Consider the following 18,028-nt stretch of genomic DNA (forward strand, 5'->3'; position numbering starts at 1 on the left):
ATGGCTAACTAGAAAGCGATCGACATTTGAGATTTGCTTGCAGATTTGTTTTCAGATCTTAGAAATCCAAATGTTACAAAAGTTGCAGCAATATAAAGTGGCATAGTCTGCTGACTAGACGGCATGATGACCTGAAAACTCGATGATTAAAATTATCTTACAATTCGACTCACCGAAGAAAGTCATGTTTATTACGTAGACAATATAGTATTTACTGGATCACAAAAGCATGACTATGTACACGTTAATGTATGATAAGTCGACAGATAATCAGATAATGAAACATAAGGTTGACAATGCATCGTAATACTATTGTCTAAAGAGTCTTATATGATAAGTGTTAGCAGAAGTATATCACCATTACTTCAGGTAGAAAAGATAACCCCTGTTATTTTTAACCTTTTATGCGTTAACTAGATACCCCTTTTATCATTAAAAGGTTGCGTAACATGCATGGTGGATCAAGAAATATAGGGTGCATCTACCTAGCTTACGTTTACTTAGGGGGAGTAGGGCATTATATTATAAAACACATACAGATCAGAAAGGAGCGAGATTTATTCAGAAGGTTTTGAAATTTTTGAAAATGCTGTTTTCACTTTGGACTACGGGAGCTTCACTTGCCAAACATATCGACCTTACTACTTTTCTCGTCATAACGTTGTTGTTTTTAATCGCCCTCTGTGTAATTTCCACCCCACGTACCGACATACCCGGTCCCCTGGTTCTGCCATTTGTTGGAAACTTGATATTTTTTCTTCGCATGGGCACAAGACACCACGAAGAGTATTTGCGTTTAAATAAAACGTATGGCGACATATTTCGACTGTTTTGGGGGAATCGTATGTTCATCACAATATGTGGATATGATACTATTTGTGACGCTTTTGTGAGACAGGGATCTGTATTGAGCGACCGCCCAGAGGGGTTATTTCACCCTGGACCCGGGTATGAAGAGGCAGGTAATGTTATCTGTAATAAATTTATCATATTCAAGTGCAATGTTGTATTGCACAATTTCAATAAAGGCAGTTGATGTTTCTTAATTCTTTAGGCTTATTGTGAAAAAAACATTGTTGTTGTTGATGGTGGTGTATGTAATGTTGTTCCATTTGAAATATTTACATTTGCAAATATGTGTCCTTAAATAAACCTATGGGATAGCAACAACGTTCAATTCTGTATAAACTTGTTCGTGATGTCACAATGATCACAACACGCGCTCACTGCTTGTAGCTTGGACTATTGTAAACATAAAATCTCGGTAATTTTAACAGCTCGGAAAGATTTGTCTTTTCCAAACGTAAATTTAAGTAATAAACAGCAATATTAAAAAGTTAACCGGGATATGAAGTTGGATGGTAAATGAGGGCTTTATAGGATTTGATCACATGACCAACCAACTTCATATCCAAGTGAACTTTTTAAATTGCTGTTTATGTCTTAATTGAAAGATACAACCCGACGTAATGTTTACTAAAATATTTTAATGTAGCCCCTGGAGTACTTTTCACAAGTGGTGAAGCGTGGAAAAGAAACCGTCGGTTTGCGATGCAGACAATGAGAGATATTGGTATGGGCAAAAAGATAATGGAAGAGGTCATTGCAGATGAAGCGAGTGTTCTGTGTGCCGATATCGCCCTTTCCAACGGTAAACCGATCGACAACATACGGGACCTTTTGGGCATGTCCGCCAGTAACATCGTGCACTATGTTTTGTTCGGATATAGGTGATATCTAATTGTTGGAAATTTGTGGATTTCGTGGAAAATTATTTAACATTAACAGCAGCAAAGTTTTCAAAATTTTGATCTTTCTTTACAACAGATGTAATCATGACGACGAGCGGTTTTTGAGCACTATTAAGGCTTCTGAAACGATCTTCAAAGCACCTAACCTAGGCTTTCATCTATTGCCAAAATTTGTACAAAACTTTATCGTATGTGGAATTTGCATTTTAGTCTGATACTGTAAACGTACTACATTAGGCTGTGTATTCTATTTAGCGCTTTTCGCGAAATGCGGCTTCTGCTAAATTGAGAATATCGCTAAATGCCATGCATATATGTATAAGAATAGTCACATTCAGTAATACGCTAATTCAAATCTACGCCAACTTGTTAAAAAAAACTAATTTCCGCCAAATATCGTACACGCCAAATATGATACGTTTACAGTAATTAATCAGCCTCTAGCCTCTAAATATTTCTAAATCTGAAAGGAATCCTTAGTATTTTTCCTTACAGACAGTCTTCTTTATCTAACAGTTAATTTTGGGATTTTAAAATAAATCTTGAGAATTAGTTCAGCATATGTAATTTTCTCATTTATATAAAATTTCCTAATCTTGATTGGTTTTTTTAATAATGGACAATTTGTAATTCGCTTTTGGCTTTTATCAATTTATATAAAATGTTGCAAAATTAAAGATTACTACAGATTTTATATTTTTACAAACGGAAACACGCTTAATATTTTAATAAGGTTCTACAATTCTGCAGTATATATCTTTAAAAATGAAAAATGTGGTCTTCTTTTCTTTTTCCAGGGAACTGGCGAGGAAGATAGACTAAGGGCTCAGGGCGATGCATCCAGTTACTTAAAGTATCAGATTGAAGAGCATGAGAAAACGTTCAACAGAAACAACATCAGAGATCTGGTTGACCGGTTCCTGACAACTATCCCTCCTGAGGAGGATTCAAACCAAAAGTGTAGGAAAATGAAAGACTTATGCAGGATTGAAATAAAAGATGTATTTTCGAGAAAATGCCTTTAACTGTAGGATTGATTATATGATTATTGTGTAAAATCTTAATTTTTAGGAAAATGATAAGGACTTTTGTTAAAAATATTTGCCAGAGATTCATTAAACTGTCAGGACTCCAAATCGGAAAAATCTAGTACTCGTCTTTCTCGTTTGTAGTATTACGTATGTATCTTATGGTGCTGGAGCTGTTTATAGCCGGAACCGACACGACCGCCACTCAATTGGAATGGACGATCCTGTACATGATGGGCTACCCGAAAGTACAAGAAAGATGTTATGAAGAAATAGAGAAAGTAAGTTTTTTTTATCGCCATATCATTCATTTTTTTAACGTTGCCCTTCTATATGCCTTTCTACAAGAGTCTTACCAACAATGTCCTTCTGAATCAACTCTCTCTCTCTCTCTCTCTCTCTCTCTCTCTCTCTCTCTCTCTCTCTCTCTCTCATTGCATCAATTTCGTATTCTTGTACTTCATATGGTACCTTTTTATTTAAGGTTGTAGGACTAAACAGAAACGTCTACTTCTCCGACAGGAATACTTTACCATTTGTTGAGGCAACACTCCTGGAAGTGCAAAGAGTTTCCAATATCAGTAAGGAAATTTATCTATCAAGTTCTCATTCTTTAATTATGAGGGTCTCTAAAGATAGATTTTATGTTGAAACAAATGTTAGAATACTCTACACTTAGGATGGTTCCTAAAGATAGATTATATGTTGTTGCGAATGTTGTAACCAATTCAACAAGACTGCGTCAAAACAAGTTAGGCATGACGCTGTTTGACACAGTTTCCAAAGTTCAAATTCTTGTTAAAACGGTTCTTTTTTTGTTTTTTAGAGATAGAAATGAGCGTCCCGCAATTTATTTCATTTATTCCCAAACATGTTCAAACTAGCCATTATAATTTTTTTTTATCGATACCTTTTTTCTATTTTTTTTATTGGTATTACATGTAAATCTATTTCTATTGAATATATTTTATCAATCTTTTATTTATAAGAGCAAACAAAATATACAAAAACTTCAAACACTTCAATAATTAGCGTACAAACATATTGTATAATTCTTTAATTTTTATTTCAATTTTGCATATAAATATATATGCTTTCATTGAGTGCACGTTTAAAAGTCTCTAACCGGTTGTCTTAAAAACATGTATATTAATACAATATCATGTTTTACGTCGATAATCTATAGTGATGCATAATTAGGACTCACAATATTTGCGTCTAATACATGTGCACACATGAAAAACATTTGTGTATAAAAATAGGAAAAAATGGTTAAATGTAAGTTATTATTATCTTAGTAAAAGATGGAGATATATAAAGTAAATGCACATGTAATATTGTGTCTAGTCCGAGGGACAAACACATATACATATAGTCAATCACATGGTCCCCGGGTGTAGCACATAAACATGTAGGCAGACCCTTAGTGCCTAGGGTATACAACAGTAATCACAATATATTTATTAATGTTTTAAGTTTTGATGAATATGGTCAAAATGGTTCTATTAACGTGAACTATACTTTTCTAATCACATTTTGTCTGTTGTCCGTCTGTCCGTAAATTTTCCAGAACCACTGACCAATTTCAACCAAACTTGACACACGGCACCCTTAAGCAAAGAGGTTTCAAAGTTGGAAAAAATTAAGGACCGCACTCTTTTTCAAAAGGAAATAATTGAAAATTATTAAGAATTTTATATAAATCTTCTTCTCAAAAAGCATTTGGCCAGGAAAGCTGAAAATATAGAGTAAATCATTAATTAATTTTTTTTTTCTCAGAAACCAATTAGCCAGGAAAGTTGAAACTTGTGTGGAATCATCCCCAGCTAGTATAGACTCAAGTTATGAAAACCATGATCCCTGAAAGAAGGGTGGGGCCATAATGGTTGGGTCCGAATTTTTACAAAGGAATAGATAAAGTAAATCATTAAACATCTTCTCAGCAAGTAAAGCTGAAACTTGTGTGGAAGCATCATCATGTAGTGTAGACTCAAACTTGTGATAATCATGATCCCTGAGGGTACGGTGGGGCCACAAAAATTTACTTTGGAATATATAGACAAAAATCTTTAAAAATATTCCTCTAAAAACCATCTGCCTAGAAAAATTTGTAACTTTAGTGAAAGCAACTTCAGATAATGTAGATTGAAATGCGTTTAAAGCAAAATCTTGCGGGGTGGGATGGGGCCACATTGGGAATCCAATTTAACATAGGAAACCATAAGACATATTGTTGATTCTTTAAAATTGTTTTGACAGCATCTTGAGTCTTTAATATTGTTTTGACTTTGGCCCTGGACGATTCTTTTGCCTCACAAGGGGTCAGAGTTTAAATTAGGTTTATATTCCATAAATAAACAATTGTATTAGATCTTTTTGAGAACTGCAATGCTCAACATGTGATATGACTATAAAATTATCCTGTCAGAAACAGGACTTGATTAACAACAAGGGACGTCAACTTCATTCGGATACTTTAGTCGATTAATCAGGGCTTTAATCGAGCAATAATCGAGTACTCCTTGATTTTGGAATTGTGTGGGTTTTTTTTCAAAGAAAACAATGCTACTGTGACGACTGCCACATGCACAAAATCTTAAGGTTGAAAAATTATATGTACTCAAACTTGAATAAAATTAAATTGAAAACTTTTATCTCAATATCCGAGCCCAATATCATATCAAAAGAACTGCGTTAAGAAAAAATGAAATTGTTTCTAATTTACTTTCAGTTTATAACGAGTCATCGACTAGGAAATTTTTTTAATAATTTATTTCTTTTTCAAAGAAACAGACATGCAAAACAGACATTCAATCATACACATACACACACACACATACACTTATGAATAAACACTAAAATTAATATTTTGTGGCTTGCTTACATGGAAAAAAATGAAGTATAGAAAAAAAAAAATATTCATGATACAGTGTAATAAAAATAAATCAGATATCAGCAGCCAAGATATCTTTCCAACTATCCCATAAGTTTTCAAAATATTGTAGTTTACCAGTTTGTATTGCAGCATATCTTTCAATATTGTATTTTAGTTTTAAGTGACTGCAAAGTAAACCAATCAAACATGGAGTCTTATTTGACATAAGTCAACAAAAAATATATTGTTTCATATACAGAATTATAAAATTAATTACTTTGTTATGAAATGACAATCGAAGTTGGCCAAGTATAATATTAGACATATTAAATCCAATTCTTTCAGAGGTCTTTCTATAAATGTATAAACTAAGTTCACTCCACAGGGTATGCATTTTCTCACAGGAAATAAAAACATGTATTATTGTTTCCACATTGTTTTTACAAAAAAACACATGTGTCGATATTTTTAATATTGATTTTTTAAAGGTAGTATCCAACTGGAAGAATTTTGTGTAAAATTCTAAATTGAAGCCATTGTACAGAAGAATCTTTGGTAGTTTAAAAACAAATCTTCAAAATATCATATACAGTTAGATCTTCAACATTATAATCTGTTAGATCCATGGTATACATGGATTAGGATTTCTTTGAACAGAAGTCTTTTCAATGTTTGACATTTTAAAAAACTTAAAAATTGCTGATTTAACACTGTTGTATTGCATTATACATATATTCTTGAGATTGTATTTACATTTAAATTCTTCATAACTTAAAAATTTTTAATTTTCATCATAAAAATCTTGTATGACCATTCTTGTACCAGGTTTTTATGAAAACATATGTATTTGCTATGAGTATTTTTGAATTGTACCACACCGGAGAATTTAAAAGATTATCTTTTGCCTTTGGGTGATCAATATGGGTAATAATAAAACATAACCATAAATTTAACACATCTTCCCAAAAATCATTGTTTACCTTGTGTAAACATTCAATTACAAAACTATCACCAAAATCAAACAAATTCTGTAAAAACTCATTTTCATAAATGGTAAATAAAAAATCCATCCATGGTTTGTGTGATTTTGTAAGCCTTTTTATCCATGAACATTTGAGAGATATTATAAAATTGTTAATGTCAACCATTTTCAACCCTCCTGATGAATAGTCCTGTGTAATGACTGACCTCTTAACTTTATCAATCTTAGATTTCCACAGAATTTTTTTTATTAAGGTATGAACTTGTTTCTTTCTTTGGATTTGGTAGTGAAATGAATAAATGATTTAGTTTCGGTATGAGCAAACTTTTTAACAGTAATTCTACCAATGGGAGTAAGAATTCGTCGTTTCCATTACTCTACCAGAGCTATAATTTTTGGAATTTGTAAATTATAATTCTACTAGAAATTCGACTAGGAAATTTAGTCGATGATCGTTGTAACCGAGCGATAGTGGAGTACTCGTATACCCGTTGACATCACTAAATTATAAACATAAGAATACCCGGGAGGAAGGACGGATTTTTTAAACAGGATCTACATGTATTATACAAAATTGTTCACATATTTTGTATTGACTCCATCAAGCTGATTTTATCATGCATAATGTTGCTCAGGTGAGCGATCTGGGCCATGGGCCTCTTGTTAGAGAAAACCAAATATAAGCCATGATTGATTTTTCTTTGTTATTGTTTCCAAAAGCAATGTCCTTGCCCCATGTATCGGCAGAGGATATATCAATTGCTGGCTATCGGATTCCAAAAAATACCATGGTAACAGCATTTTTTGCATCCGTCCATATGGATCCAAAACTTTACCCAAACCCTGAAAAATTCCAACCTGAGAGATTTCTGGGTGAAAACTCCGGAAATGTGAATAAAAAGGAAATGATTATTCCTTTCTCGATAGGTAAGGTAAAACATAGACAAACAATGTATAATATTATTTAATTACTTTTCCGTGTTTACTTGTGTGTCTGTTTAATAAATATTGTATGTATTAACATAATTGTTTCTTCTAGGTCCACGAATTTGTCCCGGAGAAACATTAGCAAAAGCTGAAATGTTCATATTATTTGCAAATTTGATTCAAAAATTCAAATTCTGCAAGGCGTCTCCTGATGACGAATTGTCCTTTGACGGAGTGACGGGTCAGATCAGATACGCACGTCCGTACAGGGTCAGGGCGGAACCAAGAAACTGACCGTCGATGGAGGGGCTTCTTTCACATAAATGATGTATTCGGTTTAACATTTAGGCGCACTATTGTACATACTACATAGGAATATCAAGTACCGAGGCTCGTTCAAACTTTCTCACAGCGAATTCTAATGAGTAGCTTGCTTGTTGTGTTTTCCAGTAGCATTTTAATGTCTGAGTGAACGCAACATAAATCAAAGTACTGAAGAACTGACGGGAGTTGATTTTGTCGATGTTTATTTATTTTAAAATCAATGATATGTATGTTATTTTGCATGACAAGTACATGTAGTTTTTAATTTGAATTACGCACACTTTTATAATATGAATTTTTGGACTTTTTTGACAAGAATGTCGAGAAACCCATGAATCATGTTCAATAATATTTAAAGATAAAATAAATTCAATCAAACTATGTATCAGTTGTAGAAATATTTCTCGAAAATTGTATGGATCCAAGCAATATTGAAATCGTCTCGTTCAACCAAACGCTCGGCTGACACCGTAAATCTCCGACAAGGATTTACGGAGACAGCCGAGCGTCAAGTTCAACAAAACTATATTGAACTCTGGCGTAGGAATACATACGACTACAAAAATAATTATTTTGTTCGTACAATTTAAAATCTGACGATTTTCAATGTATTTATAAATAAGTTTCCTTGAAAAACAATGCGTTAGCATACATTACATCGAATTTATCAATTATTTTCAAGACCTAAGTCTTGTCAGCAGCAATGATATCTGCTGAGGTCCAAATACTGTTTCACCTTTGGTTTGTATGAGTAACTGCATAGGAGAGTTGATTAAAATCAACTCCTAAAAAGATGCTCGGTGAACATTTTGGGTGTCCAGTGAAGTAATCTGATATAATACCAATGTTTAATATGAAATACATTATATAAATAGTGCCTGTTTGGGAGGGTACCAGTTGAAATTGACACCCCGAGAAAACCATTGTCAACCGACGCGAAGCGGAGGTTGACAATGGTTTTCGAGGGGTGTCAATTTCAACTGTTATCCTCCCAAACAGGCACTATTTATTTTGTTATACTGAATGTCTTTTTTAAATTTTTTAAGAAAATTTTACTGCTTTTATATAGGAATAACGTGAATTCTACAGCGAACCGTACACGCATAATTTTCGCGCATGTAACATTTTTTAATGTTACCCGTTGCCAAGTGCGTTGCTAACGCTGAGGGTAATAGTAAAAATTATTAACTGCGTCTTAACCAATCAGATTTCAGTATTTAACATGAAAGTATAACAATACAAAATATTATCGGTCGATCTGCAAATACAAGGGGTTAACCAAAAGTAGTGTTACGAAATGCACGGGATCGATAGAACCGTTAAACATGATCTTGAACTTTGAGCAGTATGTGACAAATCCTTATTTAATGAAGTTGTAGAGGTCTACTCGAGGTTAACTGTCGAGTTTCTGTTTTGTTTACTTGAAAATAAAAAGATCACTAACAAAATAAAAACAATATCTAATCTCAAAATGACTTTTGTGAATTGAATTACCTTAAATTCAAATACAAATAACAATATGATTATATTTTTTTCTTTTTTATTCGTAACATGCCGTACCTCCACCAGAATTTACAAAGTATTCCAAAATAGAATAAAATACTCAAAACAATATCTCTTGGTTAATTGTATTTATCATTTTAAATAAACTGTAATTTAAAAAAAGATGTATCCCTTTCAAAGTGTGAGCTGAATTCAGATGTTCAATACAAACACATGGCGGGTTTATGCGTGGTTTGAAATAACTCAGGAGTATGGTCTGCCTTGAAATCCAAAGGAGAAACTATGTAATAATAATTTGCATTCATAAAGTGTGTCCAACACACAGCTATCATTTAATATGAGCGATTGACATTCCAATACCCCCAGGAGAAAGAAAATAATTGCGAAAAATTCCTCCATATCAATCTTGCCTTATGAAGCTCTTACAAAGATGTCATTGCGCCGGTCTAATATTCCCTATATCAGGTATGTAACTTTTTCAGTGTTTATCATTTGCTTTACACTTAAGGATCATTCATTTTGCGTATATCAGTGCATTTCATATACATGTATAAATGAGGTCAGGGACAGGCACAGGTACATGTATGCTCTATTATTAAAATCAGTCCACTTATTTCTTAAAATAACACGCAGATTTTTCTTACTAAAATAAATTTTACTCATGGAAATTGAAAAAAAACCTCAGAGTTCCCTGAGGAAAAAATAAAAGGGTACATCGGCCACCTACATTTAGTAAACTGATTCTCTGTCTTTATGTGCCATTGAATAATATTTAGTACATCTACCTCACGTTGTAGGAAGGCGTATAATTGGCACTATATAACACAAAAATCAGAAGGAGCAGGATTTATTCAGAAGGTTTTGAAATTTTTGAAAATGCTGTCTTCACTTTGGACTACGGGAGCTTCACTTGCCAAACATATCGACCTTACTACTTTTCTCGTCATAACGTTGTTGTTTCTAATCGCCCTCTGTGTAATTTCCACCCCACGTACCGACATACCCGGTCCCCTGGCTCTGCCGTTTGTTGGAAACTTGATATTCTTTCTTCGCGTGGGCACAAAACAACACGAAGAGTATTTGCGTTTATATAAAACGTATGGCGACATATTTCGACTGTTTTTTGGGAATCGTATGTTAATCACAATATGTGGATATGAAAACATTTGTGACGCTTTTGTGAGACAGGGATCTGTATTGAGCGACCGCCCAGAGGGGTTATTTCACCCTGGACCCGGGTATGAAAAGTCAGGTATTGACATCTTTATCACATTAGCAATTGATTAAAATGCAACAAGTAAATTTTTTAACTGTTTAACTAAGCGTGTTGTGAAAAAAAGTAATTTGTTGTTGTAATGTTAACTAAATATTTTTTATGAAGCACCTGGAGTACTTTTCACAAGTGGTGAAGCGTGGAAAAAGAACCGTCGGTTTGCGATGCAAGCAATGAGAGATATCGGTATGGGCAAGAAGAGAATGGATGAGGTCATTGCAGATGAAGCGAGCGTTCTGTGTGCCGATATCGCCCTTTCCAACGGTAAACCGATCGACAACATCCGGGACCTTTTGGGCATGTCCGCCAGTAACATCGTGCACTATGTTTTGTTCGGATATAGGTGATATCTAATTGTTGGAAATTTGTGGATTTCGTGAAGAATTATTTCAACATTAACAGCAAAATTCATCTTCAAAAATTAATCTTCAAAATTTTAATCTTTCTTTACAACAGATGTAATCATGATAACGAGCGGTTTTTGACTATTATTAAGGCTGCTGAAACGATCTTCAAATCACCTAACATACGCTATCGTATATTGCCAAAATTTGTACAAAACTTTCTCGTAAGTGGAATTTGTATTCTACTCTAATTATTGATCGAGGAAACCTATAATATTTGAGGACTATAAATACTACTAATCCTGAGATGAATCCCTAGTATTTTTCAGTACAGGTGGTCTTCTTTATCGAAAATTAATTTTTGGGATATTAAAGAAATCTTGAAAATTATTCCAGCATATTAGATTTTCTTAATTCCATGAAATATTCCTTTGATACTGGTATTACAAAACTTTATATATTCATTTAATACGTAATTAACTTATGATTTCCATGTCCTGATTGTTTATTTCAAGTAATAGAATATTTGTAGTTTGCGCTTTGGCTTTTATCCATTTCTTATATACTATAGTAAATCGTTGTAAAATTAAAGATTTCTGCAGATTTTATATTTATACACGCTTAATTTCGTAAAAAAGGTTCGGCAGTATATAGTTTTTAGTAAAATTAAAATTATAATCTGCATTCCTTTTCCAGGGAACTAGTCAGGAGGAGAAACTTCGGGCTCAGGGCGATGTATCCAATTATCTTAAGTATCAGATTGAAGAGCATGAGAAAACTTTCGACAGAAACAACATCAGAGATCTGGTTGACCGGTTCCTGACAACTATCCCTCCTGAGGAGGATTCAAACCAAAAGTGTAGGAAAATAAAAGACTTATGCAGGATTGAAATAAAGGATATGTTTTCAACAAAATACCTTTAACTATAATGGTCATTTGGATATACAATTGTAATGTAACGTTCTAATCATGAATGCAAATTAATATAAGCCTAATTGTTGAAAATATTTGCCGGTAATTTGATAAAACTGTCAGGACTCCAAATCGAAAAATAAAGAGAACCCGTCTTTCTCGTTTCTAGTATTACGTATGTATCTAATGGTGCTGGAGCTGTTTTTAGGGGGAACCGACACGACCGCCACTCAATTGGAATGGACGATCCTGTACATGATTGGCTACCCGAAAGAACAAGAGAGGTGTTATGAAGAAATAGAGAAAGTAAGTGTTTTTATCGCCATATCATTAATTTTCTTAACTTTGCCCTTCTATATGCCCTTCTACAAGTCTCTTACCAATGTCCTGCTGAATCAATTCTCTCTCTCTCTCTCTCTCTCTCTCTCTCTCTCTCTCTCTCTCTCTCTTTCATTGCATCATTTTCATATTCTTGTACTTTATATATGGTACATTTTTATTTAAGGTGGTAGGACTAAACAGAAGCGTCTACTACTCCGACAGGACCACTTTACCATTTGTGGAAGCAACACTCCTGGAAGTGCAAAGAGTTTCCAATATCAGTAAGGATATTTATCTATCAAGTTCTCATTCTTTAAATATGAGGGTCTCTAAAGATAGATTTCATGTTGTAACGAATGTTAGAACATTCTACACTTATAATGGTTCCTAAAGATAGATTTTATGTTGTAACAAATGTTAGAATACTCTACACTTATGATTCTTCCTAAAGATAGATTTTATGTTGTTGCGAATGTTGTAACCAATTCAACAAGACTGCGTCAAAACAAGTTTGGCATGACGCTGTTTGACACAATTTCCAAAGTTCAAATTCTTGTTAAAACGGTTCTTTTTTTATTTTTTAAAGATAGAAATGAGCGTCCCGCGATTAATTTCATTTATTCCCAAACATGTTCAAACTAGCCATTATAAAAAAAAAATTATTTTATCGATACCTTTTTTCTATTTTATTTATTGGTATTACATGTAAATCTATTTCTATTGAATATATTCTATCAATTTTTTATTTATAAGAGCAAACAAAATATACAAAACCTTCAAACACTTCAATAATTAGCGTACAGACATATTGTATAATTCCTTAATTTTTGTATCAATTCTGCATATGAATATTTATGCTTTCATTGAGTGGACGTTTAAAAGTCTCTAACTGGTTGTCTTAAAAACATGTATATTAATACATTTTTAAATATATCAATATATACATAAAAATAATATGTTTTGTTAGGTAGATAATTCCTTATTGTTTATGTAATATGTATGCAGAGATACATGTACGTCGATAATCTATAGTGATGCATAATTAGGACTCACAATATTTGCGTCTAATTCATGTGCACACTTAAAAAATATTTGTGTATAAAAATAGGAAAAACTGGTAAAATGTAAGTTATCTTAGTAAAAGATGAAGATATAAAAAGTATAAATGCACACGTAATACTGTAAATTCCTAATTAAACGCGAGGAATTTATATCCGCGTAAAATCACGAGAAATACCCATCGCGGATTTAAAATCTCGCCATTTCTGAGAGTTTGTAACGATAAGAAATATGGACAAATGTTCCGCGTTCGCGATTTTATATTCTTGTGATTTGATACAAAACAGCGGGGTCGCAGAATTAAATACTCACGTAATATAAGGAATTTACAGTATTGTGGCTAGTCCGAGGGACAAACACATATACATACAGTCAATCACATGGTCCCCGGGTGTAGCACATAAACATGTAGGCAGACCCTTAGTGTCTAGGGTATACAACAGTAATCACAATATATTTATTAATGTTTTACGTTTTGATGAATATGGTCAAATGGTTCTATTAACGTGAACTATGCTTTTCTAATCACATTTTTTCCGTCTGTCCGTAAAGTTTCCAAAACCACTGGCCAATTTCAACCAAACTTGACACACGGCACCTTTAGGCAAAGAGGTTTCAAAGTTGGAAAAAATTAAGGACTTCACTCTTTTTCAAAGGGAAATAATTGAAAATTATTAAGAATTTTATATAAGTATTCTTCTCAAAAAGCATTTGGCCAGGAAAGCTAAAAACATAGAGTAAATCATTAATTCTTCTCAGAAACCAATTAGCCAGGAAAGTTGAAACTTGTGTGGAATCATCCCCCGCTAGTATAGACTCGAGTTATGAAAATCATGATCCCTGAAAGTAGGGTGGGGCCATAATAGTTGGGTCCGAATTTTTACAAAGGAATAGATAAAGTAAATCATTGAAAATCTTCTCAGCAAGTAAAGCTGAATCTTGCGTGGAAGCATCATCATGTAGTGTCGACTCAAACTTGTGATAATCATGATCCCTGAGGGTACGGTGGGGCCACAATAGAGGGGTCGAACTTTTACATAGTAGTAAATATTTAAAAATCTTCTCAGAAATCAATGAGCCAGGGAAGCTGAAACCTATGTAGAAGCATCCCGAGGTAGTGTAGACTCAAAATCGTGAAAATCATGACCCATGGATTAGGGTTGGGTCACAATGGGCGTCGCATTTTTACATAGGAAGACATAGAGAACATCTTTTAAAAACTTCTCAAAAACCGATAGGCCAGAATAGCTTAAACTTGAGCATCATCAAGTAGGTTATATTCAACTCTGTTCAAATCATGATCCCCTTGGGTAGGACGGGGTCCCAACGGGGGGAGGGGGGTGGGGGTCAAAAGTTTACTATGGAATATATAGACAAAAATCTTTAAAAATATATCTCTAAAAACCATTTCCCTAGAAAAAGTTGTAACTTTAATGAAAGCAACTTCAGATAATGTAGATTGAAATGCGTTTAAAGCAAATTCTTGCAGGCTGGGATGGGGCCACATTGGGAATCCAATTTAACATAGGAAACCATTTGACATATTGTTGATTCTTTAAAATTGTTTTGACAGCATCTTGAGTATTTAATATTGTTTTGACTTTGGCCCTGGAGGATTCTTTTGCCTCACGAGGGGTCAGAGTTTGAATTAAGTTTATATCCCATTAATAAACAATTGTATTAGATCTTTTTGAGAACTACAATGCTCAACATGTGATATGACTATAAAATTATCCTGTCAGAAACAGGACTTGATTAACAACAAGGGACGTCAACTTCATTCGGATACTTTAGTCGATTAATCAGGGCTTTAATCGAGCAATAATCGAGTACTCCTTGATTTTGAAATTGCGTGGTGTTTTTTTTTTCAAAAGAAAACAATGCTACTGTGACTACTGCCACATGCACAAAATCTTAAGTTTGAAAAATTATATGTACTCAAACTTGGTTAAAAATAAATTAAAAACTGTTATCTCAATATCCGAGCCCAATATCATAAGAACTGCGTTAAGAAAAAATGAAATTGATTCTTATTTACTTTCAATTTATAACGAGTCATCGACTAGGAAATTTTAGTTGATGATTGTCGTAACCGAGCGATAGTGGAGTACTCGAATACCCGTTGACATCACTTTAATATAAACATAAGAATACCCGTTGACATCACTATAATATAAACATAAGAATACCCGGGAGGAAGGACAGATTTTTTAAACAGGATCTATATGTAATATACAACATTGTTAACATATATTGTATTGACTCCATTAGGCTGATTTTATCATGCATAGTGTTGCTAAGGTGAGCGATCTGGGCCATGGGCCTCTTGTAAGATAAAATCAAATATAAGCCATGCTTGATTTTACTTTGTTATTGTTTCTAAAAGCAATGTCCTTGCCCCATGTATCGGCAGAGGATATATCTATTGCTGGCTATCGGATTCCAAAAAATACCATGGTAACAGCATTTTTTGCATCCGTCCATTTGGATCCAAAACTTTACCCAAACCCTGAAGAATTCCAACCTGAGAGATTTCTGGGTGAAAACTCCGGAAATGTGAATAAAAAGGAAATGATTATTCCTTTCTCAATAGGTAAGGTAAATCATAGACAAACAATGTCTAATATTATTTTAATTACTTTTCCGTGTTTACTTGTGTGTCTGTTTAATAAATATTGTATGTATTAACATAATTGTTTCTTCTAGGTCCACGAATTTGTCCCGGAGAAACATTAGCGAAAACTGGATTGTTCATAATTTTTGCAAATTTGATTCAAAAATTCAAATTCTGCAAGGCGTCTCCTGATGACGAATTGTCCTTTGACGGAGTGACGGGTCAGATCAGACACGCACGTCCGTACAGGGTCAGGGCGGAACCCAGAAACTGACCGCGGATGGAGGGGCTTCTTTCACATACATGATGTATTCGGTTTAACATTTAGGCGCATTGTTGTACATACTACATAGGAATATTAAGTACCGAGGCTCGTTCAAACTTTCTCACAACGAATTCTAATGAGTAGCATGCTTGTTGGGTTTACCTGTAGCATTTTAATGTCAACGCAACATAAATCAAAGTACTGAAGAACTGACGGGAGTTGATTTTGTCGATTTTTATTTATTTTAAAATCAATGATATATATGTTATTTTGCATGACAAGTACATGTAGTTTTTAATTTGAATTACGCACATTTTTATGATATTAATTGTTGGACTTTTTCGACAAGAATGTCGAGAAACCCCCACATGAATCATGTTCAATAATATTTAAAGATAAAATAAATTCAATCAAACTATGTATCAGTAATAGCAATATTTCTCGAAAATTGTATGGATTCAAGCAATATTGAACTCTAGTCTCGTTCAACCAAACGCTCGGCTGACACCGTAAATCTCCGACAAGGATTTACGGAGACAGCCGAGCGTCTAGTTCAACGAGACTTTATTGAACTCTAGATCTGGCGTAGGAATACATACGACTACAAAAAATATTTAAATTGTTCGAACAATTTAAAATCTAACGATTCTCAATGTATTTATAAATAAGGTTCCTTGAAAAACAATGCTTTAGTATACATTACATCGAATTTATCAATTATTTTCAAGAACTAAGTCTTGTCAGCAGCTATGATTTGTGCTGAGGTCCAAACACTGTTTCACTTTCGGTTTGTCTGAGTAACTGCATAGGAGAGTTGATTAAAATCAACTCCCAAAAAGATGCTCAGTGAACATTTTGGGTATCCAGTGAAGTAATCTGATATAATGCCAACGTTTAATATGAAATATATAACAAAATATTATCGGTCGATCTGCAAATACTAGTACAAGGGGTTAAGAAAAAGTAGTGTTACAAAATGCACGGGATCGATAGAACCGTTAAACATGATCTTGAACTTTGAGCAGTATGTGACAAATCCTTATTTAATGAAGTTGTAGAGGTCTACTCGAGGTTAACTGTCGAGTTTCTGTTTTGTTTACTTGAAAATAAAAAGATCACTAACAAAATAAAAACAATATCTAATCTCAAAATGACTTTTGTGAATTGAATTACCTTAAATTCAAATACAAATAACAATATGATTATATTTTTTTCTTTTTTATTCGTAACATGCCGTACCTCCACCAGAATTTACAAAGTATTCCAAAATACAATAAAATACTCAAAACAATATCTCTTGGTTAATTGTCTTTATCATTTTAAATAAACTGTAATTTAAAAAAAGATGTATCCCTTTCAAAGTGTGAGTTGAATTCAGTTGAAGATGTTCAATATAAACACATGGCGGGTTTATGCGTGGATTGAAATAACTCAGGAGTATGGTCTGCCTTGAAATCCAAAGGAGAAACTATGTAATAATAATTTGCATTCATAAAGTGTGTCCAACACACAGCTATCATTAATATGAGCGATTGTCATTCCAATACCCACAGGAGAAAGAAACTAATTGCCAAAAATTCCTCCATATCAATCTTGCCTTATGAAGCTCTTACAAAGATGTCATTGCGCCGGTCTAATATTCCCTATATCAGGTATGTAACTTTTTCAGTGTTTATCATTTGCTTTACACTTAAGGATCATTCATTTTGCGTATATAAGTACATTTCATATACATGTATAAATGAGGTCAGGGACAGGCACAGGTACATGTATGCTCTATTATTAAAATTAGTTCAATTATTTCTTAAAATAACAGGCAGATTTTTCTTACTAAAATAAATTTTACTCA

General features: G+C 33.4%; 1 protein-coding gene and 1 long non-coding RNA gene across 2 annotated transcripts; both read left to right on the top strand.

Annotated features, from left to right (window-relative positions):
- The first annotated feature begins 246 nt into the window (after positions 1 to 246).
- On the top strand, positions 247 to 12,432 carry LOC117692947 (cytochrome P450 2B12). Its single transcript, XM_066077917.1, has 14 exons — positions 247 to 962; positions 1,496 to 1,730; positions 1,828 to 1,939; positions 2,549 to 2,711; positions 2,924 to 3,060; positions 3,264 to 3,360; positions 7,357 to 7,563; positions 7,676 to 7,853; positions 10,188 to 10,642; positions 10,772 to 11,006; positions 11,120 to 11,231; positions 11,704 to 11,866; positions 12,090 to 12,291; positions 12,426 to 12,432. Exons 1-14 carry the CDS (start codon positions 587 to 589, stop codon positions 12,430 to 12,432), a joined length of 2,679 nt encoding a protein of 892 aa, XP_065933989.1. The 5' UTR covers positions 247 to 586.
- LOC136273413 (uncharacterized) lies at positions 12,430 to 16,714 on the top strand. Its single transcript, XR_010711624.1, has 3 exons — positions 12,430 to 12,522; positions 15,687 to 15,893; positions 16,007 to 16,714. It is a non-coding gene; the product is annotated as an uncharacterized lncRNA (long non-coding RNA).
- The last annotated feature ends 1,314 nt before the right edge of the window (positions 16,715 to 18,028 follow it).

Source organism: Magallana gigas, chromosome 3 (assembly GCF_963853765.1).
Source record: "Magallana gigas chromosome 3, xbMagGiga1.1, whole genome shotgun sequence".
Classification (NCBI taxonomy): domain Eukaryota; kingdom Metazoa; phylum Mollusca; class Bivalvia; order Ostreida; family Ostreidae; genus Magallana; species Magallana gigas.